Below are 27,650 nucleotides of genomic sequence, written 5' to 3'. Positions count from 1 at the left end.
CAACCTCCTGGGATGAGTGCGTTTTAATAGCAACAGTTTTTCCGCACACTAATTAATTGGCCATCCATCGAGATGCTTCGGCTCTTATCTGAAGCGGGCCATCGAGTGAACTTTGCCATCGTCGGTCAGTAGAGAGCAAAAGTAAAGGCGGCCTTTCCACTGGTTGAGGAATGGGTGGGTTTCTCGGTGGAATTAAAGTTATGTTTTGAGTTTGAAAACAAATTCGATGTACGACCTTTCACTTTATCAAAAACTACCTCAAAGGTAAACGTGAAAAATGTGAAAGATACAAACTCAATTTTTAAAAATCTTACCAATAGTAAACAATCCAACGATACATTATCGACATGGAGACTATGATCATGCATCATTAAATAAATGGATGCCTAGATAGTAAATTGTCTGAACAAGTTATAAGCTTACCAAAGCTCAATAAATAATGACAAAATACTATATAAAAAATTCCGAAACGAATTGCAATGCAATTTTCCACACACATAACTGATTAAAGGTATTCATAAGCTTAAAGCGGTAGAAGTGCAAAAAGTATGTGAATAGGGCGGATAAAAAATGTCAATCCCATTAAATCTCCTGCTTACTCCAGCGATCAACGCACCTCATGCGAAAGCCGGTACACATCATGCTTCGCTATTCAACATGGATTGAGTTCGATCCCAGCGAATCTCAATGGCCTATTTGAAACGTACAGTTGAAAGTATCGAGGCCAGTTGTTCGGTACATTTGCCGGGTTTATTATAAAATCCTTTTAACCATTCAACATCAGTCACCGGTTTTCTGGGGCAACGTTGGCTGGCGGTTGGAAGCTAACAAACGGATTTTTCCTTGCAATTCCTAACAAGCCATATCTACGTGAAATACACCGTGTTCCTTTACACCACACTGACATTCTCATGCACTCATGCAAAGCAGAATGTAAGTAAATCTCTGCGGGCGGGCAATCCAATAAAATAAATTATTCGTAGTGGAATTGAAAAACTTTTCCACATCCAGCGGCAAAACTACTCCCAATTCGACGTGAGCATTTTTTTTTAAACTCTTCTTTCCCCAGCTAAGTAGCAGCTTTTCCTCTTAATGTAAAGTGTTCCTTTCATTCTCGTGTGTACGTGTGTGTGTGTGTGTTCATGTAGTCGTGGGCCTGGATGACGAAACTGCAACCCTCTGCCTTCCGAAGGTAACTTCTATTCATGATGCTTTCCTGTAAATAGGGAAAACGGGGCAAGAAAAGGAGGTGGACATTTTTCCCCTTACCCTCCCAAACATTTCCACAATAAATCAAACGAAAAAATGCACCTAAATTGCGACGCCCCACATGACGGGATTTGAGGAGTTTGCACCACATCGCTCTTACATCGGATATATATTTAAAAAAAACGGAGCAAAATTGTTGAGCAAACCAGGATAGCACCAGGGGGCCATCACCCTTTTCCGGCCACTGCGGTTACGGTTCATGGGTTTTCCTCTCTTTTCCTCCCTGTGCTGTCGCAATGTACGCTGTTACCTTCAGGTCGCTTTCCTCGGGCCTGCTTGTTGCCCCCCGGGAGCCTTCGTCTTGGGAGCAATAATTTCAGTACGACGATTTTCCCTTGTAAAACCAATCACACAACGACTCACACACAAACAGACTCACATCGATCCTAAACCGTCCCCGCGACCACGGGGTCATGGGGTGAAAAACTTGGCTGTGTGGTTACAAATACTCATTTCGAACATATGCTGCCAAAGAACGGTGGAGCGGACACAAAAAAATGACGAGAAAGTAGACCCGACATGTGGTCGGGTAGCTCGAAGACCTACAGGACGCACCGTTGCACAGGTGAGATGAAATTGAAGTGATGGGAAAATCCAATATACGTACATCGATGAATGGTTGCGGTGGAGACGAGTGGAAAATTTGCTACCGAAACCGGCAACATTAGTACAAGCGCAGTCGAAACGGCTGCAGATGAGAGATGATCAAGCGGCAATGGAGTGGATGGCGGACCTGTTTCTTCGAACTTTTTTCAAAAAGTATAAAAGGAACCTAGTAACACCACAAAACGTTGTAGCCCTTCAGCTGAACGGAAAAGTTCGAACCCTCCATGTGTGGCGGTGCAATACTTTGTGAAGGATGCAGTGTTTGTGTTGTCATCGTGGATCGTCGTTGCTCGGTAGAGCAAGTTGCCGCTCGTAAAAGTATCCAAATTGCCAGCAACCGCTCTGGATATTGTCGCCTTCAAGTACCGGCGGTCCTGATCCTACCATCGCTCCCACAGTATCTGTCGTGTGTCATTGGAGCAACCAATAAACCCGCTGCCAATGGGTGCCATCTTGCCAACAATCAGGAGTGCGAACAGCAGCGGCATGCAACAGCCCAGCACCGCACAATTGCCACAAATTAACTGAGCGTAGCAATGGGCAAACCTCCGAAACGAGCAGCACCGAGTGGGAAGGGAAAGTTTTCAAAACGGAAAACAAAAAATCTCTGATCGCTTTATTTCCGATGCACTCGATGGCTCGCAGGGATTCGGAAAAGTTGCGCATCGACGAACATTTTGCACCCGGTCGCGATCGTGCGCTACCCGGGAAATGCATGCATGCAGCGTGGCTCGGAGGTGAATTTTTCACCGAATGGGAAAAGTTTTAATTAACGTTGGGACGTACCACCCTCGCTGACCGATCTTTTACGGCTCCTTTTATTCGGCGTGAAGTTCTGAGAGCCAAATCTACGATTGGTTCACGTGTTGTGGAAAGCGTTCCGAAATGGGACAAGCGGGAGTTTAAATGCACCGAGTTTTGGAGCGTTTTTAGCTATGAACTGTTATTTGTGAACACGTAAAAACTACGATTCCCACGCATCGTGGTTTGTTTTTGTGCGTAAAAGGATTTTAATTTTGACAAATTTAATTTTGCCGCAATTTAATTTTGACAAATCCCGATGGCATCGAAATTTTCGCTGGTAAACGAACAATATTGAACCGTATTGGCGTACAACCTTTCTCTTTTATGAAAGCTTATCCTTAAAAAATACTAAAAACTGCGATACTGTTACCTACGATACTGTGTTTGATCTGTCATTCATTCAATTGTGTGAAATTATTTTAAGTTATACCACCATTACCAGATAAACTTCATGCTTCTTTTGAATTTTCCTCTGGCCTATTAGTAACTAGAATAATTGAAATTTTTAAATTAACTTTAATTCTAGTTGAATCCCATGCCTAGCTCAAACAAGTGGATTTCATTTGTAATGCTTTTCCCGCGGCTAGAGCAGTTTTTCCCGTTTTGTTTCTACTTTCGCGTGCACTAATTCGGAATGCACCCGTTTGTACCATTTTTTTTAATCTATCCAAATGAACTAAATTTGACAATGTATCGATCTAAATTATAGAAAATCTAAAAAACACCAGGACCATTTTTTTCTCGACATGGCAAGACTGCGAAGGGGTTCATAGTGTTGAAAAATAGTTTCATGTAACTTTTAGTTAAATAAACATACCCTTTGATGATGGTTTCATGACGATGACGATTAAAAAGTATCATGTTAACGGTAAACCAAAATAAATTACACACAAATTTTTGCACTAACCACGCATAATCTAATGCTGCTCATTTTATTTTACGCTGCTCTTCTCATTTGAAATTAAGATTTTCAATCTCTATCGGTAGTTTGATATTTCGGAAAATAGAAAAAAAGTGAAACCAATTTCCACTGGTCCAGTTTAAAATAGAATGACAGCTAATGCAACAGGAAGTCAGCAGAGAATATTCGACTTTTCGGTGTATCCTCTACTCGTTGTTAAATACTCTTCCTACTCTCCCATCCATGCCGTTTTTTTTTTTTGCTCTACATCTCCTCAGTCCTACCATACCGGTCTCCTATCAGCGTAAAATAGCCACCCATGCAGTCGCGTGAGTAATCCCCTTAAGCACATTATACAATAAATTTAAATCTTTCACTCCAGCTGACAAACTGAGCAGACGTGCGATTTTTATTTTCGCTTGCCCTGCGAGAGCCCCACGGTGTCATTCATTGTTGTGAGCGTCGCAACAAGAAAACGCCGGCTTCCTCGAAGGCATCGCGTCCAATCCAGAGCCCAGCGGAGCGAGACGTTTAAAATGTGATTATCGTCTTCATTTTATTTCCGTCACTCGGTTGTACAACCGGCCGAGGAAACGATGATTTCGCCGAACGCGCTGTCATTGCCGTTTGGTGCGGTCGTTTCGCATTTCTGCGCTCCAAAGCGAACCGTACACTTCCGCCGTGTTGGTGCACATAAAAACCGATGGATCAGGCGCAGGCTTGAAGCCCCCTCGAGTATCCTATTTGGACGTTCGATGGCTGGGCGGAAAAATGGAAAGAAGCGGTAGGTCGACATTAATGATGTTTTTCCACTTCCGGCTACATTCAATCAGCGTGAAACTATCTGGTTTAGAACGTTGACGGTAGAAATGTATCTAGAACATCATAGCAACTAGCAAAGAAAATGGAGCCTTCTTAATGTACTTATTTGTTTCCTTATTTTAAATCAGAATGGGAAATTATTTCATGGTACTTCATTTCACTCAACTATCTGCAGCTTGTCCTGATTTTTAATATTATTTTTCCTTTTGATTTTTAATATCCATCGCAATACCACGTTATAATTACAAAATTGCCATAAAACTGGGATTCATCGTCAAATTCGTTCACGATGGAGGCGCATGGTTGTTCTTGACGGTTTCACCTATAACATTGCACTTCCCAATATACTACATTATTGGCCCTAATAAATTCTGAATGTATTGAAAACATTTTGAATATTTTTTATGAATTTTAACACATGTAGAAAACATAACATTGAGTGGCTTCTTATTGGAAATTTTGTCAAAAATGTTTTGCGTACAGGCAGTTTCGTCGATTTGTATAATAAAATAAGAAACTTTGCGATTCAATGAAATAACTCATTCGTCGTTACTCCACGTTTTGTCGACCAAAAACAATAATTGTAAACCAGACTAATTTACCATAGTAATGGATTTTACTGACAGTACGCTGATAATGCTTTAAATTAACTTTTTCCGCTGAATTAGTGAGCAAAGCACATACGTTTTGCTATAATCTCATGAAGTAGTTTGGGCATTTCCAATAACCAACTTCTTTTTCCATCGCAAAAGATCTGCTCAAATGCATCCACGTTTACACCATGGCGACGTATGATCATAAATATTTTATGTGAGAAGAATAAATTTCACCTCCGATGACGCCAACACGTCTTACGACCCATAGTTCGCCCTGGAACCCCAAACCAACGAACCCGCTCGGATCTATGACGCAAATGTACTGCACCGTATGCGGCAATTGGGCCGAACACTCTGATTTCGGCTTCGTTACCAATAATACAGTGACATACAGCGGTATGGACAGTTTTACTATCGAGCGATTGTCTTACGGTACCTGATTCGGTATAGCCGCAGTGCCGGAACGCCGAAATTGAAATGCCGGGTGTAGTGAAATCCGTTTTATGTGCGAATAAAAACACTTCCCCCGCGAACGTGACGCTCTGGGATGAAGTTCCCGTGCCCTCCCATGATGGTTGACAGCGAGGAAGCACCAACAGCATGGTAGCGTTTCACAACAAGGCAAAGAGTAAAGTAGTAAAAATTCAATAAATCCGCACCCTCGGTTTGTTTTATCACAGTTGTTGTGGTAGTTGAGCGCAAAACGACGCACCACAATCTTGTCATCGGGCGATGAATAAGAAATATTCCTATTTTCGGTTTGCGGCTCCAACTCGAGTTGATTAGAGTGATTGATTCAATGCTCGCGTCTTCTTAAACTTTTCCTTTTTTTTCCAGGTTGGAATTGAACCCACGGTGCTTCACCCGACCCACGACAACCTGCACTGGGCCTCGAGGGATTTAACGATTCAGGTAATTTTCGCGGAACGCTCCTTTAGCTTTCCACGTGTATCGTCTTACACTCTCCTGTCTTCCTATCGCAGCTGCTTCCCTCACACTATACCACGGGGCAGCTAATACTGCGGTGCCTGGCCGAGGTTGGAACCATCTACTCGGAGGTATCGCAGGCGCCACTGGAATCCAGCCGCAAGGAGCCTATACCGGAGCGAGGTGAGTGTGGCTAATTTTTCCTCCGAACCCCCGTCCACCGTGGGTTTGTTTTCATCGCAAGCTAGCGATGACATCCACACACCCACACACAGAAACGTCGAGATTTGGCCTCGCGATCCCGCAACTTCCTGCCAGCGCGCCGGTGACGGCTTCATAACGATAATTGAATTATTTGATTAATCATCGGCCCTATCAATGGCGGAGGCCGCGGTACACCCAACCGACCGGCCGCAGTCCGTGTGCATGAGCGATCTCATTTGCGAGCATTAGGAAACACAAACACACCATTAGGAGCGGGCGTCAAAATGTCAACAATCGAAATGATAATCAACTGCGTAATAAATTATACACCGCATTAGTTCCGTGGCCGGTCGGAGCACGAAAGGCAGCCCCGTCAGTGCAACGTTTAAGAGCGTGAATGCACACTGCATGCACGCACCGGGATGCTGCGGAATCTGGCGGGACTGTTGAAATGATTCTAATCACCGATATTATCTCGGTGAGCTTGGTTATGCACTCGATGGGTCAGCCGTTGTATGTTTGATGAGTTAAAGAGCTTATATAATTTGCCTCTTCCTGTAATGCTGGGAGAATATTCAATCGACTGGAATTGTAAACACGTGCTCGTGCTGGTTTGTTGAATGAAAAGCAATTGATTTCGAGATGATAATAGCTTTTGTTCAAGTGTGAACATAAAACCGATCAATCAATTTAATTAGTTTTAAACTTTTGCTCTAATTATAGCTCATTGCAGAAGTTTAGCTTGATTAAACATTCGCAGACATGCTTTATTTGATTTAATTTAAGCATTTCAGCATTCACTGTTTAGTTAATCCCTTATATTCAACTGAACTGGTTTACTCAACTAAAATATAACATTCCATTGTTGAAATGCCAATGCCCTTTTATTCAAAAAACAATTATATTGACAGAAAAATTGCTATTAAGAATATCATTACAGAATAACGGTTAGTCGTGTTTTGTTGTTTGATCCTTGACTATCTAAAATTTTGATTGTGTAATGAGAAATTCATTTGCACACTTTATTTTTGTAACAAAGCAACCGGTAATCCTTAATATTCACATAATATGCTACTGACTAACAATAATCTGTTTGCCATTTATATTAAATTGATATAGCAGGGTTTGTTAGTTTGTTTGGAAATTATGTCTTTATTTGCTCCGTGATAGACTGCATAGTATTTTATACTTCATATTCTCAAATTGGTTCTCTTTTGGATGTCGTAAATGGTGTCGAAATACATGAAATTTTAGGAGGTGAACCGTATATTTAAACCAATGGAATCGTATCAGACAACAAATGGAATAGAGGGCTTTTAACAGTAAATTTAATCTTCGATTATCTACTCATAATGCAATAATGTTTTCGCTGTGCGTGTTCAACCTTCTGTGGAACCGTGGTTAGTTTATTTCACTTTTCAGGTTCCAAATAAGTAGTTCTAAATTGTTCTGTTACTTTGTAATCGATTCTCACAAAACAGAGAATTAACAGCAGCTACAAGATAGTAGCTCAGGTTTTTGTTCAAATCCCAAACCAAAAGCTCTCGTTAAGATAACATCACAACAAATCTCGATAGAAACAGGACAAAAAAAAACTTACAACAACCACAACTGATGGCAATAATCACTCTTGTCACACTTTGGGACCACCTGACGAACTGGAGTACCCGTTCTGAGCCCGGAGAAAAGCGTGCTTCAACATTTGAACGTTGTGACACCCACAAAATCGTAACCACAGCAAAGGCTGACCCAGCGCCGCAGGGAACACGGTAAGGAAAAAGTTTATTTATTGCAAAACTTCCACCGGCTCTAGTGTCGTTGTGCTGAAAATATGCTCCCCCTTCGCCGAGCGTTTCGTTGGGAGGTTCATGTTTCCAAACGACCTTAGGTTCCGAGCTACCGGTACACTTTTGCAACGCAACACTCCATTGAAACTAAATTTCCGGCAGGCACGGAAGGGGTCACCGAGGTTCCGTGGCTGGTGGTGGTGTCCTATTTTCCATCGGTGGGTTCTTTGTATCCTCACGATTCCATTCGAGACTCTACTGATCAGTTCCAGAAGGCAGCATCGCTTTGCGGCCGTTTGTCCCCTTTGGAGCAACCCGGCCCTCTGCACTTTACTTTTCCATCTGCTTTATGACCTTCAAGTGCTGATAAAGCGTACCTTCTTCTATATATTTCTTTTTTATTTTATTTTTAACCCTCTTCTGTCGTCTCCAAAACAGGCTCGTTGGTTCTAAATCGACCCAAACGTTCCCGTCAGACAAAATTCTCCTCGGTCGCCAGTACGGTTACCAGTGTATTTAGTCAAAGTTCATCATACTGTGTGGATCAACCGCCTTTTGCTGCAGGTGATGAACAGCCGACGGTTTGTTGTATTCCTCATTCGGATGTACCCTCGATGTCGATAACAAACAAGCGTGTTAAAAAAAGGCCAGATTCTCCCCCGAGGCAACGACATGGAAGTTCCATCACTGGACTGCCAAACTCCGAGTGACCAAAAGTGGTCCGATCGTGTGACCACGTGACAGAAAGACGAAAGGATATAATGATGACATCAAAAGGTCGTCCCCAAGCATCCCAGATCCCAACCGAGTTTTTGTTATTTCCTTCTTCGTGTGGCACAGTTAAAGATGCTATCCTCCATCCGGAACCATAACGCAAGGCTGTTAGGAGGAGGAACACACACAAAAAACGGATCCTCCATTTCGGAAGACAATTTGGACACTTTAAGCAAAAATAAAACCTACCAACATTTCTCCTGCCCACCGTAGCCCTTGGCATCTTTCTTACACGCTTTGTGTGAGTGTGTTTGCAGGTGCTTTTTTCAGCTTGTTTTTACTTCACTCTAAACCCCAGCGAGGATTTGTTGATGTTGCTGATCCGCTCATTTGAATGGCCCCCGGAGAAAGGGTCGCTCTCATTATTTTCTCTCCCGGTCGGTCAGCCCGGCTGTCCCGCTGCCTGGCAGTCCCTCGCCTACGTTCGAATTGCGAGCAAAGGTGCGAATCACTGGAGGCACAGTGTCAGGTATGCTCGTGACATTTCAATAGCGCACCGTCCGGTCTCGGATGGACTGGGCACCATGGGTTGGGCCAGCCGTACATTCGCCAACCCAAAAGTGGCCCGGAACTCCGGAACGATAAATAGCTGTCAAAAGTTGGAAAGATCTGAATTAAGAATGAAGATTAGATGCAAATAAATGGTTTAGAGTGGCGCATTATTGCTGTACTCGGTTGCGCGTGGAACGGGAAGTACCGGGCAGTTTGGCCCTTCGGGGTACCACTTAGGAAGGAGTTCTGCTATTATACAGTTCCGTCCCAGTCGTGCTACGGTCGACGGCATCTGTTTGTTTGTGAGCTGGCAAGTTGGGTAGAAACGGGTCAATTTATTAAAAGATGTGAACGTTGCTTTTGCGGACCATATTATTCCGGGCGCGCACTTTGCGCCAGCGTCCCTTTTGTGCCGGATTCGCCTCAGCATCTCGTCTTTCTTCTTGTCACATTAAAACGATTGAGTTGTCTTGGGCCCAGGGACTGTCGGGGCCGGTGTTTCCTCCCGTTTTCTCCTGCAGCATTACGGACGCGTCTCGTTCGGTTTTATAGCGACTTGTCCGATAGAGCGATTAAAGCACCAATAACGATGTCACGCCGGCCACTCACGTAGCGCGCCCTAGCGACGGCGAGCCGGAAGTCTTTAATTAAAACCGGAAGCGAAGCAAAACAAGGAAACACTCGCAGCAAATTAAACTAGGGCGCTAGCGGCGATGGCGCTCCTCGCCGGCACCCGGTAGGTGACCACAAGAGGCCATCCACAGTTGACAGCTAATTTTAGTTGGCAGGACACGGGGCCACGAGACCAGAGTAGACCAAACCCACACTCACCAGAAAGCGCCACGCAGCACTTGTCGGGGACTTAGAAGGAGGATGGAGCGAAACGAAACAAACATCAAATACCGACACAAACCGGAACCGTCCCATTATGGCGGGGGTGGTTGGGTTGGATTTATTTACTTTTTTCTGTGCCTTTTATGTTTTCCATCCGGCCACATTCTATCTCCGGGATAGGGCGTTCTTCTGTGCGTTTGGCTCTTCTTCAGTGGAGGGCCGATTTCTAAGAAATTGTTCGTAAGCGAATGCGAACCGAACGGCGATACTGGGACAGCAGAAAATAGGTGGTGTTCGACCGGAAACCATGCCTTCTGGAAGCCTCGACTGGACGCAGATGGAAAGATGGACCTTGGAGAAAACCCGGATAGGTTGGGAGTTTCGAGAGACAGCATAAAGCACGGTCAAATCGAGCATGACATGGTACGCTTCCGAGCGAAATACGATTGTCGATTGGACGGTGGCCGATCGGAGTGCTGATTTGTTGCACCCCGGGGGGTTCGGAGCGCACTGAACCGTGGATGAAAAGCATGTGCTAGTCAGAGAACACGGCAAGTACCAAGGGGTCTTCTCCATCGGGACAGTGTCGGATTCGGTGTAAGAAAAATTGATTGTATCGTAAATGGAAAATATATAAATTGTGTCACCGAATGGGGCACTTCCGGGACGCAAAGATTTAACCGACCCTGGTTTCAATGGATAATTTCAATTGCGAAAGTCAGTCTTTAAGAAATGCTTCTATTTGCGAAAAGAACATTATTGTATTTTCTATCAACTTACACAAGCGTGGTGATCTTGCAAAATAAATTAAAATGAAACAGTTTTGAATTAACATTGATGGCAAAGGAGACCACACATTCTGGTATTAATGAGGTCTAGAACGTACATTTCTTATGTTTTTCGCTTTCTCTAGGCTATTGAGTGTTACTGTACCAAAAAATGTGGCTCAAAATCCTAAAGAAATTTGTAAAAAAATATTCGTGGGAAAAATGGTGTTCGCAATAAAAAAATTGATACACTTTCGGCGGTAGAAAAAAGCATGTAAAATAGAGTTGTGTAAATCTGATTCAGATTCATGAATCTGAATGAATTTCTGCCTTTCGTCGTGAGATTCATGAATCCCAAAGACACACCAAATGATGAAAAATCACCTGCCAAAAATGGGTTGAGGGACCCTTTTGTTTTTTTTTTTGTCGCATTGTCCACGCCTATGAAAGAATCGGGGAGATTCATGACAGACCCATTAAAGATTCATGAACAATCATTAAGGTTTCGGAAGATTCATCAAGCTTTGAAGATTCGAATCCGCAAAGATTCATGAATCCATCAGAATGAATCTTACACGGGGTCCTCACTACAGCACGACGTCGCCTGACAGTCTGCAGTCTGGAAAGCGTGTTACACGACGTCCAGACTACAACGCGACGTCGCCTGACAGGCGCTGAACTCCATACTCGGGGTCCACACTACAGCGCGACGTCCCGTCCCGAAACGCGACGTCGCCTGACAGGCGGCCGAACTCCATACAAAAAAATGTCGCACAAATCGCGCTAGTGTAGAAACAGCGAAAAACGCGACGTCGCGCTAGCTCATGTCAAATGTCAATTCGAAACGTAAACAAACCGATAGCTGGACAAAACGTAAACAAACCGAATCACAAACGCGAACAAAACGAGCAATATTCTTCACGAAACATCGGATTTTTCGTTGTACTACTTATTTTTAGGCTTCACAAATGTAATTCAGTTATCAAACTCCGTTTTAATTGATATTTTTACCAAAGTTTTTTCGGGTGCCGAAACGTAAACAAACTGCTCTTCAACAAGTAGGAGATGATGTGGAAATATTTACTTCCTACTTCCGTTTGTTTAAGTTTGTTTTCTCAGTGAATTTCAAATGTGGAAGCGCCAAACTCACTCAGGGTGCATAAAATACGTAGCTAAACAAATATCATGCATTACTACCTCAAAATTCAATAAAAAATTTTAGCCGAGTATGCGCCCCAATGTGATACATATTTCCACATACTCTCCTACCTCTGTCGCGCTTGGCTTGCGCGATTGTTCTGCCGAAACTGGGCTACTTTTGAAACGGGACGTCGCGCTGCAGTGTGGACCCCAAGTTAGGTGAAAGATTCATATGAATGAATCTCGCCAAAAGATTCATTGAGCACAACACTAATGTAAAATGATTCAATGGATTGATTGGTAATATACATTTGCTTAAAAGTTATGGTGACATTGAAGTAACGTTGAAGTTGAAGTTAAAAAATAATTCAACTTTTGGCTTAATGGCAGTTGGCTCGAATGTTGACTGTAACAGACAAAACAATGTGTTTCATTTCTTGTATGGCATACATAGGCAACTTATGCTCCATTTGGACTTCAAACGTTTTGAAATAGATCATACGTGTATACGTGTATCGTGTGGTCGGGTATATATTTATATCCTATTTTTTATGATCCCCACTCACAGAAGCCACTGCGCACTTTCCACCTCTTTCACTTCACCGCAATACGGTCAAATATGTTACCTTGATCAAGGTATCGATTCCAGTGTTGATTTGAGAGTTTAATGTTATAAAAAAACACCTTGCATCATCACAAACAATTATTTTCCATCCGCCGGCATTTTATACCCGCCGGCACTGAGCAAATTTTTGCAAATCTATTTTTCACTCGCCGACCGAAAAACACATTTGCGCACATTTTGACAGTTGACTGACCAACTGACAGCATTTTAGTGTTTGCAAAGGTTGCATTGCGCCTTGCGTAAACTAGGCATAAGATTTTCTTAATGTTTGACTAGTTCATGCGACCGGCTCATAGATCGAACAACTATGAATCGTGGTTGGATTACTGTTTGAACCACGACAGATTCAACCTAAATGGCAAAGCTATTAACTTTGTTCTGAACACTAAAGCGAACACTTGCTTTTGATAATGTGTTCAAAAAAAAGTTACTATGAACGCTAGTTTTGCTTGAAAATCGTTAAAATTAGTTCATATTTTTAATACACACATTATACCCATACTGAGACTGTTCCAAATTCTAATTATATTGTTTTTTTTTAATTTTGCAAATAGTTCTGATATCTAAGATCACTTTTTCAGATATTCCAAATTTCACTCAACCTATTTTTTTTTTATATATATATTTGGACGGCCAGGCCGTATTGTACACTCAACCTATTTTGTATCAGATAGAAAAAAACTCAAAATATCTTAAGATCGAAAAACATTGTACTTATGTAAAATGATGTTCTGTAAGCTGTATACCATGAAAAAATATATAAAAATCCAATAAATCAATTTTGATCACACATAACACTTGATTTAATAGCTCGGTTTAAATGGCTATTTTTGTATTTTAATGTCAGCAAAAGATTTGGAAAACTATACGAAATTAGACATTTTGTGTATCTTTTAAAATTTAATTTATAACTTTTGTGTAATCTACAGTTTATGAAATAAAACCTCCAATCAGCTGCACTTCATTCAAAATCACATCGAGATGCATTTTCCTCCGGTCTCCGATCGGAGCTAATTTATAACTTTCCACCGCAATTGAAACTTTTGCCATCAATGACCCGTTCGGACACCATTTCGTTTTTTTTACTTGTCTCAGGAATTATATCGGCTTCATTGGACACAAAACTCGTCATCCAAATCAACTACAGGCCACTTTGGGACTCTTTACGCTTTTCCAAGCGTTGCTCGGGTCGCCGGGCTAACTGGCCACCGGGGAAAATGGGCGAGAGTTTTTTTTTCCTTACCGACACTTCGGTAGGTGCGAGCCGCAAAACAAACCGAACTAAAAAAGGACAACTTCTGCAAATGGCCCAAGCATGACGCTTCCAATGGGCTAGCTTCTTTATTTGTTTTACTTTCTATGGAGTTGGTTTCTTTTTTGTTAGTCTTGCCGCTCAGCGCGTTACAGCTTTCTCTTTTTTTCCAATTCGCAATGACCAGCCTCCTATCCTGTTGCAAATGGATCCACTTGTGCCGGAAAAATCAGTGGGAGAAAAACACAACAACAACAACAGCAAAAAATCACGAACAAACGACACGCAACAAACGCGACGAATCGGAAGCCCAAGAAGCAAAGTTCGCAAAATTAATTTAAAGTTCAAATAGCTTACGTGCCGAAAGTTTGAGAGCGCGATATAAATTTGATTAGGTCCCACTTTCAGCCACCCAGTCAGCCAGATAAGTGCTGACTTGCTGTGGTGTGAGCATCGGGCGCCGTGCTTGTCGTATATGTATGTTTACTTGTTAAGATTTTTTTTGGTCTGTCTCTTACGAATTCTTTGTGTTGTGCGATCTATCGTCAAAAACACCCACACACACCTCACCCCCACTGGTGGAAGGCCGAGGAAGTTGCGAAACACAAAACCGATTGACATTTGAGGATGGGTAAATTGTGTATTCGACCACACTTGTTTGTATATGTATTCTCTCTTTTTTCCAAACTTTTGTTGACCTACGTTTTCGTATTAAAAACAAAGTGGAAAGGGAAACAAAAAGCCGATCTGGAAACTCGAGAACGATTCCGGTGAACTCTGTGTTTTGCCATGTGACTTGGCTAATTCTCATACCATGTGAAAGGTGACTGTTATGGCGTTCCACCAAAGTGCTTTTTACACGCATGCCAACACACTGCCCCAGAAGCTGTCCGTGTGTGTGCCGACACAGTTTGTGAAAGTTTCAAAATGTGATACCCGCCACGGGAAGAAGTTTTGGGGTGGTGTATTTGTGCTCCTTTTTTTCCTTAATTTTTAGTGCCGGTTGCTGCCTCGGGATCAGGACGGGTAGAAAAAGTTTTCCGTCCCACCACAACAGTTGAAACGGTTTGTTGACTTTTAATACACCGAAATAGCGTTGAAAATGGCTGTTGTTTTGAGCATCCACTCCAGCTCAGCTAGCGTAAAGTAGAGACTTACAGGATAGAAAAATATCTTTTTTCTATGGAAAACATTGCGGCGAAAAGTTCCAATTTACCAATTAGAACACTTTAGCTGGACCCACTCGATAACACATAACCTTTCACAGTTACTTACAAGTGTGTCATTACATCTACTCAGTATTGCACACATTTTTTGCGCTTAAGAAGCCGTAACTTGTTGCGTTGAAAAGCTTGAGCTTTTTCTTTCTCAATTTTTGCTCTTGCTAAGAATGTCTAATCGATGGAACGGGATTTACTTTCAGAAATAAAGAAGTTTGAATTTAAGAAATTAAACTGACCATTGGTTTTGAAATATTCAAACCAACCAACATGTAATCGTACATTTTGTCAATACTATTAGATATTTACTAGAACCTTACGAGCTATGACCCAATAACGAACAATTATTGCTACGAACAATGCAATTTGGAAACCACTGTATGACCGTATAAATCTTAAATAAACGAAAGCTTATCTGAACGTACGTGTCACCGCTAATCAACCGGCCAACAATAATTAGCGTGTTTAAGCAAACCAGTTGTGGAACAGCACAAACATCCACCAACAGCTAGCACGGTTCGACTTTCGTCTGCAACGTGCCCCGTCCCCACGGTGTGGCTTTCCTTTACCGAGCCGAGGTGCACCGATGGTACACTTCAGCTCATTTAGCTAATCCTTCCCAGCGACAAGAGATTTTCTCCCGCCCGACGGAAACTCGTTGCTCCGCTGCAACAACCCGCCTTGCTCATTTTCCATTTAACGCTCGATCGACTAACGAACCGTCGCATCGAACTCGCGTGCTTAACACCGCGCGTGCATGCTGTCGGACAGAGCGAAACGAAAAACCTGTGTTGAGCAGCAAGCAACCGACACAAGAAAAAGAACTGGAAAGACAGGTGAACCAGCGCAAAACAAATGGAAGTGCTGTGGGTAGCAGGGTGAACAAACACAGTCAGATTTTATAACGAGAAGCAAAAACCACGAGTAAGCCAATACCCGACAGCAGTAAAACAGGAGCACAACAAAACAACATCAACTACCACGTGCTGTGGCTAGGATGCCGGAGGGGAGGGAAGGGGTTGTCGCGTCGGCCATGGGGGTTTTTGGGAGGTGCCAGGACCTGCATTCGGCTCAAACAGAGTCTCAGCAAACAGATCGAGGACGCTCTTTTAGTGGTGGTGCGCCCCTGTATGCTCAACCAATAAGGCAACCGGCCCGTGGTTCAGTTTCTTCTCTGTGGTTTTGCTATAAAACTTTTCTCGCTTACTTGCTGTTCTTGCTGCTCCGAAGCACAAATGTCTTTCGAGAATTCTCCGCCGATCTGCCCCCGGAGTTTCTTGCACCATGCGATTTTTGTTCTTTCTTTTTTCCTTTTCTGTCCGGGTGTATGTTTGAGCACGTATGCGAAGTTCTCGGTCGGTATCGGAAGAACTTAGATTAGATAGGATTGCACTCGAGTTCGGAGCCGCTCTGGAGCCTCAACGATGCCCGACACAAATTGGGCGAAAGAAGGCAAGCGAAAGCGAGCTAGAGAGCGACGGAGACAGAGAAACCGGGAGTGAATACCCGCCCGATGTCATGGCCCGGTGGGTGTAAAACAATAGGGCCGGATCCATTTCGTTCTCGATTGTCGTGATCTGAATCACATACGACTTGCGAAGTGGAATAATGTGAGCACGCGAATGTGAAACAACCCGAAAGCTCCTGAACCGGGATAAAGGATCTTTTGCACGTCTTTGCCGCACACAAACAGACCAACTAGATGCCGAACGGCAGTGCCAAAGGGTGCCGCACACGTACATGTGCGGGGTGTGTGTGTGTTTGTGTGTGTGGTGAGCGCGTATGTGCACAAGCGGGAAGCCTAGACCGCATGCCAATACTAGGTTCTCATATTCTCGCGAGGACCGTCGCAAGGCATTGAAGATTTGTGGAAGACGGTTGGGGTAAGGAGTTTTTCGATCTATTTTCTTTACATATTTTCCCATCCGAATCCATTTGTGCCCCCTTTCTCACCACCACTATATGCGTACGGAATTGGCACATATACACTCTTTTGTTGGTGTTTTGGATTTTATTTGTTAAATCTACTGTTCGTTCGCGAAGTAATCAACTCTTTTCTTTTTGTGTGCACGGAACAATGCGTGTTACATTCACTTATTGTAGATAGGATCTACTGTACCTCATATCAAGGGTTACGTTTTTCTTCAGCTACATTATTCTAATTTGACCAAAGTAGGCTTAAGACCTTGGAAAAGCCATAAAGGAATATGATACTTAATATAATGGAATCGTTTAGAGTGGACATTATTGAAATTTGTCTAATATTGATGATAATGATGATGATGAGTTAAGTTTATAAATAACAAAGACCAATGCAATCACCTTATCATGTGCACAATCGACAACAAATATACGCTACGCTACATTGAAGTAATCTCGACTGGCAATCAAGAGATCAATGACCAGGCGCCTCCATGATACATTCTTCAAATGTACTTCAAACATTCCATGCATAATGTGTGTCCAGTACAATGGAATGTTTGAGGTAAGAATATCAAACCACATAGACTTCAATGAACGCACATATGCCTGACATTGTTTATGATTAGCTTGCTAGTGAATGCAGATAATGTAAACATAAGGATTTCTCTTTCCATACACTTGTCTACGAGAGGACTAGATGGGTTCTGTCTCATAACGGTAACATTCTTCTCAATTATTGCTATGTCTATCCTACAAAGTGATACACCGTTGATATATATCAATAAACACATTGAATATTGTACATTTCCTTGGTATCAAAGGTTTTACGTTCAGCATCATCGTTCCCGGGATGCAAGGTTGTCGTAATGTCGTAGAAAGTTATAGTTTTGTATTTTTTTAATTTACTAGAAAGTTTTTCAACGATAGGCAGGCTCGTAAACCTTGACGCAATAAAGAAAACAAATTCTAATAAAAAACGTTTACATAACTTTTCTTCTGTATTCATGTCTGAAACAGGAATAGTTTTTTACTGTGTTTACTCTTCTCCAAACCAGTATTTTCTTAGGAAATATAAAGTTTTTGAAAAAAACTTTCTTACTTTTTTTTATTGCTTTCGGTTACTACAACTTACTGGTTCCTCTTTATTTCAATCCATTTCATCAATTAATTGGATTCAAATGATTGGATAAAAAAGGAAGGTAAAAGGTTATTGTGAATTTAGTTTTCGTTTAGTCACTAAATGTTTTATTCTGCAATTAGTAATCAACAAACATTCGTCCTTTGCGCTTAACCAACCCAGTAAAGTTCGTTTTGTGTGCTATTTAGTACCCCGTTCATCCACGGGAACAGTTAGTAACAAGAGCTTGATGATGATTTTCTACATTTTCCCAATCGTCGGCATTGGGGCACTTGCAGGCAACTTCCGTGCCGCACCCGGATTATAATAGTTGCAATTTCAGCCTATTTAATTAATGTGCAAATGGGAGAACTTCCATTACCTTGCACCCGTTAGAACCACATACCTAGCCGAGTACGCGCACATTCTGCAATTCTGTTTCACACTAGCTTAGCGTTTGAAGCCTGCTTCATCCACTAACAGCTGCCCAAGGACGAGGCGCACTTATGAAAATAATGTATGGAATGGCATCGCGAGGAAGGGGGAACCGTTGATAGCCGACGCAGGGTAAGAATTCACCCGGACAGGCGGGTTGGTCGGAAATTGCAAACGCCTCCAATAAATAACCTCGTTACATGCCCCACATGCCTTTGCGGTGCAATTGCACAAACTCTCGTCGAGCGCCATCGGGCAGCGTTCCTGTAATCATCCGTCGGTTGTTGGATTGCGATTTCCACCACACATGCTCGCAACTAATGAATCCTCTGGCCGATGCGCCTCGTGGTCTACGTTGGCTCCTTTTCGTTTCCGAAATGGCCGACCGCTGACCCGATGAGCAGCTTACCCGTCGAGCTGCAGCGAAAGGATTGCCCGGAACGCCATGCTCGATTACTCCACCCATCCCGGTGAACGGCCGAGGTCTGGTTCCATCAACGTGGAAATGTTGGATACCTGTTTCTAGAGCGTTATTCTAATTTGCACACGTCGCTAACAGCGATTCAATGCCGCAGGACGCACCACAATGATGTACCCGTAACAGGCCAGCCGGAGAACGGTGTTCACATGGTCCCACACCGGATGCTAGGATGCATTCTTTTACACCGGACCCATTTAAACATAATTAGAACTATTCCGATGATGTGCAATAAATTGTTCTAGTTAACTTTAATTAAATGAAGCTGCTAATTCCAATCCCCGCTAATCCCATTATGATGAAAACCTCGGCGATATGGACTTTGAATTAGTTTAAGCTTTTTTTTAATTTGTTGGTAACGTAAACTAATGCTATCCTTGAAAAATTACAACAGCATACTTTAAATTGGCTCTTTTTTTATCTGACTCTGAGTAGAATTGGTTCTAAATATTTAATGAACTCAAGCTTATTATGAGTGAATTTGAATCCACAGAACAGTGTAATTTTATACTTATTTTACAGGACCGCAAACTGGATTGTAGATTAGCATTTTCGTTAAATGAAAAACATATTTTACAGCATGAAACATATACAATCTAAACGGAATATTGAAAATCGTATCTGAAATCAAATTTTAACGAACGAAACAACGGAAAGCTGATCAACAAGTTGACCCAAAGTTAATCAATTATTTTTATTTAACGTGTTGGCTGTAGCTTTGCATACAATAAAACTCTATGATAATATACCAGCCTTCAGTGAACAAAGACTAACACTAACCATACTGTACGTACTGTTCGGAGACCGCTAAAATGGGATTTAACAAACAAATGTTCTTCACTGCGTAAATTGTGTAAAAATGATAATTCCAACCGTGTTGAGCGCAGGTGAACATTTCACAAAGAAATCGAACACGTCGATGATGGATGAGCTGGAGTGGGTAATAGATTTAATTATCGTTAACACTTCTCGCATCTCCAGATTGCCCAGCACCGAGTCGACTTTTGCCCTTGAGGGCTACCGTCGATCAGGTTCCTGAACCCGGTACGGCATGGCAGCTCTTGGTGGTTGCGCATGGCCCCTCACACTTCACACGCTCCAAGCGTTCCAATCGTGCGGTCCAGTACCTTCGATACATCTTGCGGTGCACTTGTTGCTGCGCCACATTGTGCAGGATGTTTGTCTTCCCGAGGAAACTCTGCGTTCTCCGTCACCGCCCGGCAGTCTCCGTGTCCCAAGGCGTGCGATGTTGGTCTGTTGTTAGTTATTGAAAATGAATTGGATTAACGCTCGGCTGAGCAGGATTATAAATCACTTCCGGTTTGTTGAACAGCGAAAAACACTCCACTTCACGCTGAAGGAGCTGGAAACCTTGCAGCTGTTTTCTAGGGAAAAGTGGCTGGGGCCCAGGTCCCAGGTGCCCGCTGATAGTGCCTTGCTAGTGCTTCATTCGACCGAGCGGGTCCAGTTGCATCCGGATGAGTGGACGAATCACGGAGCAAAACGTTTACATGTTTTGCTTCGCTACGGATTAAAAGCCGGAAGCGAGGAAGAGCCGGACAACTTTGTCGACACCGGTGAAAATGTAGGAAAAACCATGAGGGAAGGGATTGGTAGAAACAGTAGTTTTAATTAAATTTTAGTAATCGTTCTGCGGGGGTACATAATGCTACAAAGTACTTCTCTCTCTTCGCCTACGGTATATTATTCCACCTCAGGAGGTGTAAACAAGATCCCGAGAGCTTAGAGTTGCACTGGCTAGCCCTGGCAAGGATAAGGTTAAAAATACTTAAAGGCAAATTATTCGTCCTAAACAGAATGGCCATTCATATCAGAACACAAAGGCGGTAAATTTAAAGATTCTTCAATTTTCTTTTTTCAATACATATCTTGAGAAGCGGCGAATATTTTCTTAGCCAAAAATACCAAATCTAGCAGCTTTTCTCAAAACCAAATCTATATTGAGCAATTATATTTAAAATTTTATCTATTATGCCCAATCCAAAACAAAACATTCAATTTGCCGCTACCATCATTGTATTGTTATTAAAAGCAAATATCGTAATTGTAAGATTTAAGATTTTTGAAAGTTCTTGCCGTAAATCTTTTAGTTTCGTGCTACGAAAAATTATGTTTAAAAAATTAAAAAATTACTTGATTCAATGTTGCTTTTTAATACATTATTTTTTATGGGTTCACTTTTTCTTTTTAGTTTTATTAATTTTTTTCATAGAAAAGTTATCTACGAACCAATCTATTTTCTATTTTCCTAAAGCAAAAATATTAAAATTGAACAGCAAGTGTACTTATAAGCAGCCGATTGAGGATTTAAATTTTTAACTGAATACAGAGTTATAGCGTGTAGAAAATCTTTGGTTAAATCAACCGCCCTTTCACTTTGCATTATGGTAATTGTTATGGATTTACGAAACAACCTTTCATATGTAAGACAACGGAAAACTTCGTAAATCTATCAGAACTATTTGTCAATATCCAGCAAGAATCTTGAAGCTTATTCTGATTCTCAAGATAAATAACATACCGTAAAAATCAGTCTTTCTCTAAATTATAGGTCTGAACGGTCCCAGGTTGATGTATGAATTTTTACTCAAGGAATAAACTAATGCTGACAAATTTTACCTTGGACACTACGCCATCACCAATTTCCATTTGCCATCCGTAGCTGAGCGTAGTCTGATACTCAATTGGCTCTATGACGATATCGCGTTTTATCTTGATTTCCGTTTTCGCCCCGAGCGTATCTTCGACCCTTGCTTTCCGCCCCAAACTGGAAAATAAATAATGTTCGACGTCGAAACGGAACAGCTTGCTCTACGCTTTCCCTCCCCATCGGGGAAGGTGGGACTCGGTTGAGCAACAGAAAACGAACATTTGTCCCGAATTGTATCGAACTTCCGAGAGCATTGCCACAAAACACGTGCGTTTCTACATGGCCACTGCACCCTTCACCTTGCGGAAACTCTCGCAATGGAATCGAGGGATCGCGGTTCACAAGTCAATCGTGGCGCCAAAACCGGAACAAGCTCCTCCATCATGAGGTTTTGCCAATGGCGCGTCTTCACCTCATCCCCTCTGCTTCCTAGGTTTTGTTCTTTTTTTGACCTTTCTGAGATGTTTCCACGGGCCGGGCAACGAACCATCAGTGCGCCTTCCGCTGATTGATAGTGATCATTATGCTTTTTAATAGCAGAGATAGACGAAGATTTCTCATTCAGCGACACGTTTCCCAGTTCGTTCTATTTGCCCTGCGCTGGTACAGTTTTAAACTCGTTTTCCATCTCTGCCATTGTAAGTTTTTGTTCAGTTTTCCTCAGCGTGCACGTTGTGCTTGCTTTATTTCATTTTTTTTTTCACTCGAAGCAAAACTTCCGTTCGCGTCTTTATCTCACACTCCTTCGCTCTAACGACCCTTGAACCAGCGACCAAAAACTTTGGCCTGCGGATGGAAACTTTTGGCCATTTCCAATCCTCTCGCTAGTGATGGTGATTGCCCAACGATGACGACAGCAACCGACGAGTGACGCTCAGGGTGGCACCTCTAGCAAAATGGTACCGGCCAAGAAACGTTCGCCAGCGATGCAGGGAAGCAAAAAATCTGTATCACAAGCATAAAAAATAACGGTCAATTAAATTTAATTAAAGATGCTTTCGCCCCGGAAGATTAACTTGATTTTATGGGTTTAATATTAACTTAGGACGAAGTGAAAGGTTTTCGGGAAGGATTCACAGCCGCTTGCCCACACCTATCCATTTTTTCTTCCACGCTTTTCCTTTTTCCCCGCATTCGTCGTTGGCGGCAAGTCGATGGGTTCACACCCATTTCCCGGCAGTCTTCTTGCGCTCCGGCGTAAAGCTGATTGGCACGATGGCTGCGGCATTTGACACAAGTACCCTGCTCTCCATTTGTAGAGCGAAACACGGCATACCGGCATGGCGGCTGTTACAAATTTCCACGGTCTTTAAAATTCCGGCGAAAGTGCGAGGCTCCCCTCTCTATGTATTCAAGTGTTTTAATACCGGTGTAAGAAATGAAGGCAAATTATTTTAACAGTATCATCAAACCGAAACCAGTTGTAACGGTTTTCAAGTGGGCATTACTCTTCGCCATTTGTTTATGCCTACGCATTTTCATATTGATTCAACGTGCAGCTACACTTCCGATTATGTGTTTTATTGTGAATTTCACACGTTTTTTGACTAATATTTGTTATTCAAATATGAATTAAGAATCATTACCTTTAAGTCACTCCAGATTTTCTCATTTTCATTCCTTTGCTTTTCACCTAAACAAGTCTTATATGTTTTCAATATTTAAGCGTTCATTCAAATTGCTAAGGGAATAGAATGTGTAGTTTTTCTGTTACTTCAATAACAAATTATGTTAGCATTAAAAATGAAAACAAAACAAACAAAAAGTAAAGTTGTATGCAAATTGTATTGGTTCAAAGATCTAATTGATCTTTGATTGATGTAATACTAAAGACGTCATGATTAATCCAAATAAGTATTGTAATTGGTATTTTCTCATTTATTCGTAAGTCTCATTTGTTCTTTTATACAAACCTATACCAATTCTTTCGGATGCTTATTCACTCACCATGGAATCAAATCGCCATTAAGTTTACTGCTTAGTTTAAACACATGTACTACTGTACATGGTAGTCACTCGCACCCCAATGAAATCCTATCACACCGCGGGGCTCAAAGGAAATTCAATGGTCTGCCAACTTTTGCCATCAAACCATTACCGAAGTACGATAAACAGCACGAGTACATGATTGCGAAATAACTGCTAGCGCTTCCATTTTGTCGGGAGCTCTGAAGTAGGAAAACGAGCGACCACAAGGACAAGTATTGCTCGTGTGTTTCTAGGTTAGTTGGAACATAAGTTCAACGAAGTGATAATTGCGCTGTAAATTCTGGTACATTAAATGGACGATGATTTTGTTCGGACGATCGAAAAGCGTTAGACTGCATGGTTGGGGTGGAATGTTAGATGGGGACGCCATGTCCAGACAGAATCCATGAGCAAACCAACAAGAGGTTAAGATTCAAACTATGCACGCACTTGCAAAAGGCACGGAACTACTGCTCCAGACAATATACGGTGCCTATAAGCCTAGAAACAACACTGATGTACCAGGCGAAATAGCCATAGTGACAGTTGGAGAAGTTCCCATCATCTCAGTGCGCACTAATATCACGTTCCATCATGGCTTTTGATGGACAATGAGTGTCTATGCCAATAGTAACACACATGCTTAACACATTTAACATCCAGATGGCAACGACTTGCTCGATTATGATCATCCTTTAACTAAGGAAAGGAGTATAACTAGATAGATCCCCGTTGGGCGTTGAGAATCATGCGAGAAATACCGAGCCCGTTTGTAAATGCCTACAAGAGTCGTACGCAAAAGTTGGTAGCATTTAACATGATTCGCCAAGTTTAGCATGAAATTATTGTACTAATCTCCCGGGGATTTATGGCGATTTGGTGAATAGTACAACCATTCCTTCCGTTTACCAACCCAGCGATGCCACACTGTTCAGGCTTGTGCTGTAGTTGCCAACACCTTCCAGCAGAAGTCTCGTGGGAGGGTGAAAAACATCCAGTAGAAAATTTCAACCATCCCGCAGTGTAGCACGCAGTCCCCCTTTGGGTATCACCTTGGACTCCGCTCCCTGGGAAGGATAAAACTATTTGTAGGCGGGAATGAACGCTAAATTTATTACCATTGGAATGCGGTAAATGCGGTTTCCCGTGCCTAGACGAGAGGCTTATGGCGCCCAGAAAGGGCTCGTCGCTATTTCGTTGACCCCCAACCTCTGCCTGAAATGAGCCCATCATGGCGGGGTAATTGAGATAACCTAGAACTTTTTTGTTGGCATCTTGATTTGGAGTTGTTTGATCGCAAATTTGTTATAAGCAAATAAATAAGAAAGGAACCGAATACAAAAACCGTTATAATGTAGTTTCAAGGAAAGCAGATATATTTTTTATACTTTGGAATCACGGCAAAAATTGAATATTAAAAACAACTTTTACGAAAGCTAGTTAAACTGCACCAAGGGGGCTGAATCTAAATGAGTGGCTTTATTACTATTCAAGCAAAGTGGTTTGTTTAAAATCTCTGAACATGCTGAACATGATCAATACGTGGTATTTATTGATAGCAACTCTTCCATTCTGTCTCTATGTCAGAGATTGTAAAAGTCCTGCCCGTTAGAAAATATCTACGCAATATACGAAAACAAACATCTAAAACTTTATCGGATTCGTTTACGATATCACACTTGTTTTTTCCTAAGACTGTGTGTTGAAACTTTTGAACGAGGTGTTTAATATCAGGCGCTTTGTCCAGAATCCAGCGACAAAATAACATATTTACTTTGCATCCACAATATGTTTATATAATACAAAGTTGAGCGAAAATAAGAGTCAAAATAAATGGTTACAGTAGAATTTTGCAATATGTTATCCAACGTTTATGTTACTTTCCGAATGAAAAATTTTACACTCCAATTAAAAATGGTATAACATTGTTGAAGAAACGTGTCCCCGTCCCTGCTGTTCATAGTGTATTAGCAACATACGCGCACAACGACAAACACAAAATTCTACCCATATATATTCAACATGCATTGTGTCTATCGCCTCTTTTAACTTAAAACATCTTTTTTTAAATACGTTACGACATGGCATTAGTCGCTTTTTTTTAGTGAATGTATAGCGACGGTTAATTTGAATTATGTCTTTTGAGTGATTTAACTAATTTTCTATTTTACAATATTTTTTACTAGGGTTGTTATTTCAGTTGTATTCCCTAAAATTTCCAATTTATGTTTCATTTCTGTCACACAATCAATAATTTGTATGGTTTCCATCTTTTGGAGAAAACAAAACTTCTGAACCATGTCAATTGTACGATGCGAGTTGAATGCTTTCATTTAGTTCATAACTTTTGAAAAGCATCGCCCTGTATCAGTGCAAATATACTTACACACAGACGCCATTCGGTTGCATCCCACTAAACACAAAACAAATACACACAGCTACAGAATGTGTTGGAACGTAAATTAATGTACTCCCTTCGGATTTCTTCCTTTTCTACAATTTATAGTGACTTCGCCGAATGGGGCAGCCACCGTGGCAGGTTGTAAGGAAACCCGTCGGAACCTGCTGCTCACCATTGCCCTAGGGATGCTGACGATACTAGCCGTAATACACTCCTACAGACCCAATCCTCCTCTGCTGCTGCTCCGATAGCTTTCACCGGTAGCTGCACCATAATTTCACCGTTCCCGTGCTGCAGCCTGCAGTGCCGTGAAGTTGGCCACCGAAGTTCATTGCCGCGGGTGTGTTTCCGTGATCCTTCCCTGCCAATTACTTGCATTCCAACCATGGCAAAACCATCCCTAACCCAGCATACCACTCCGGCGCAAGCACGTACACAACACGTGAAGCAGGTGACCGACTTGACTGATCGATGCTACGACAAGGCACTTAGTGCGACAGCAACGTTGGCTACCGTGGTGGAGGTAAAATCTTTCCCATGAAAATCCACGCTCTGGTACGAGAGACAAGTGTAAAAATAAATAAGCAAAATGTGTACCTAGGAGGTAAAGCACACCGTACGACATGGAACTAAGAGAACAGAAAGGTTGAGGAAATCCGTTCCAATTCCATGTCGAAGCGCAGATACATAAAATATCGCCTCTAGGTACACGACAAGGGGAAATGCAAGCTGAGTGAAAAACCAAACAGTGTTTAGACGCGTTCTGTAGTAAATTTATTAAAACATAGTGAATAAATAAAGAGACGATTGAGTAGCTGTAACGAATGAAATACAAACCGTGTGAATGTGTCTACCAGTATGTGCAGAAGCGATAAGCAAAATAAACATGCTGCTGAACAGAAATTACAGACGCAAAATGGCTGCGGATGAATGGAGTATAATTGGTTGAATGTGGACAAAAATGAGAGCCGACTACTAGAGAAAATCATTATTGCGTGTATAGAAGAAAGTCGGTGAAAACTATTACAAAAATAAAAGCATGCGAAAAATGCGAGGCGAAGCGGTTCTAACAGAAGAAACAGGAATAAGCAACATTGATGGAGTGAAAGTAATTAGTAAATTTATGACAACCATTCATAACAGGTTTACAAAAGTGTGTGGGCGAGCAAAACAAAATGTACCGGGGAATTTTTAGACAGGTACACATAACCTTCCTTCCGATCCGTTTGGTTTTGGCCTTTTTTTGTACAGAAAGCTACGGAAACAAAAATAAACTACCAAGTACTCTTCTAGGAAACTGCAAACGGAGATTGAATGTTGCAGGAACAGCATACCACATTATTTCGGGCGGTAACTTTTGTGAAAATGTAATGTAAAAACAAATTGAAAAGTAAAATAAACCCGGCAAGAAACTGACTCGAGTGAGAAAACATACGGAAGGTTCCAAGCAGATACCAGAGGAATGGGTAGAGAAAAATGCTACCTATAAAAACAAAATAAAATACTCCTGCCCCATCTCTACACAGCAAACAAAAAACTAATATTATTAGATAACGTACGTAAATGATGATCGTCGGTAGGTGAAAGTGTGTGAATATGCAACAAACAAAACTAGATGTGCAGATAGTGCTACAGGT

At 41.9% G+C, this 27,650-nt stretch overlaps 1 protein-coding gene across 1 annotated transcript in view; it reads left to right on the top strand.

The window, feature by feature from the left end:
* LOC131259676 (uncharacterized) overlaps positions 1-26,289 on the top strand; it is a 111,718-nt gene extending 85,429 nt beyond the window's left edge. Inside the window, exons 5-7 of the mRNA XM_058261236.1 lie at positions 5,836-5,910; positions 5,982-6,108; positions 26,119-26,289. Coding sequence (XP_058117219.1) covers positions 5,836-5,910; positions 5,982-6,108; positions 26,119-26,264 — 348 coding nt within the window. The 3' untranslated portion in view covers positions 26,265-26,289. The remainder of the gene's footprint in view (positions 1-5,835; positions 5,911-5,981; positions 6,109-26,118) is intronic.
* The last annotated feature ends 1,361 nt before the right edge of the window (positions 26,290-27,650 follow it).

Source organism: Anopheles coustani, chromosome 3 (genome assembly GCF_943734705.1).
Source record: "Anopheles coustani chromosome 3, idAnoCousDA_361_x.2, whole genome shotgun sequence".
NCBI lineage: Eukaryota > Metazoa > Arthropoda > Insecta > Diptera > Culicidae > Anopheles > Anopheles coustani.
The sequence above is the reverse complement of the archived record's forward strand: the minus strand, read 5'-3'. Positions and strand labels throughout refer to the sequence as shown.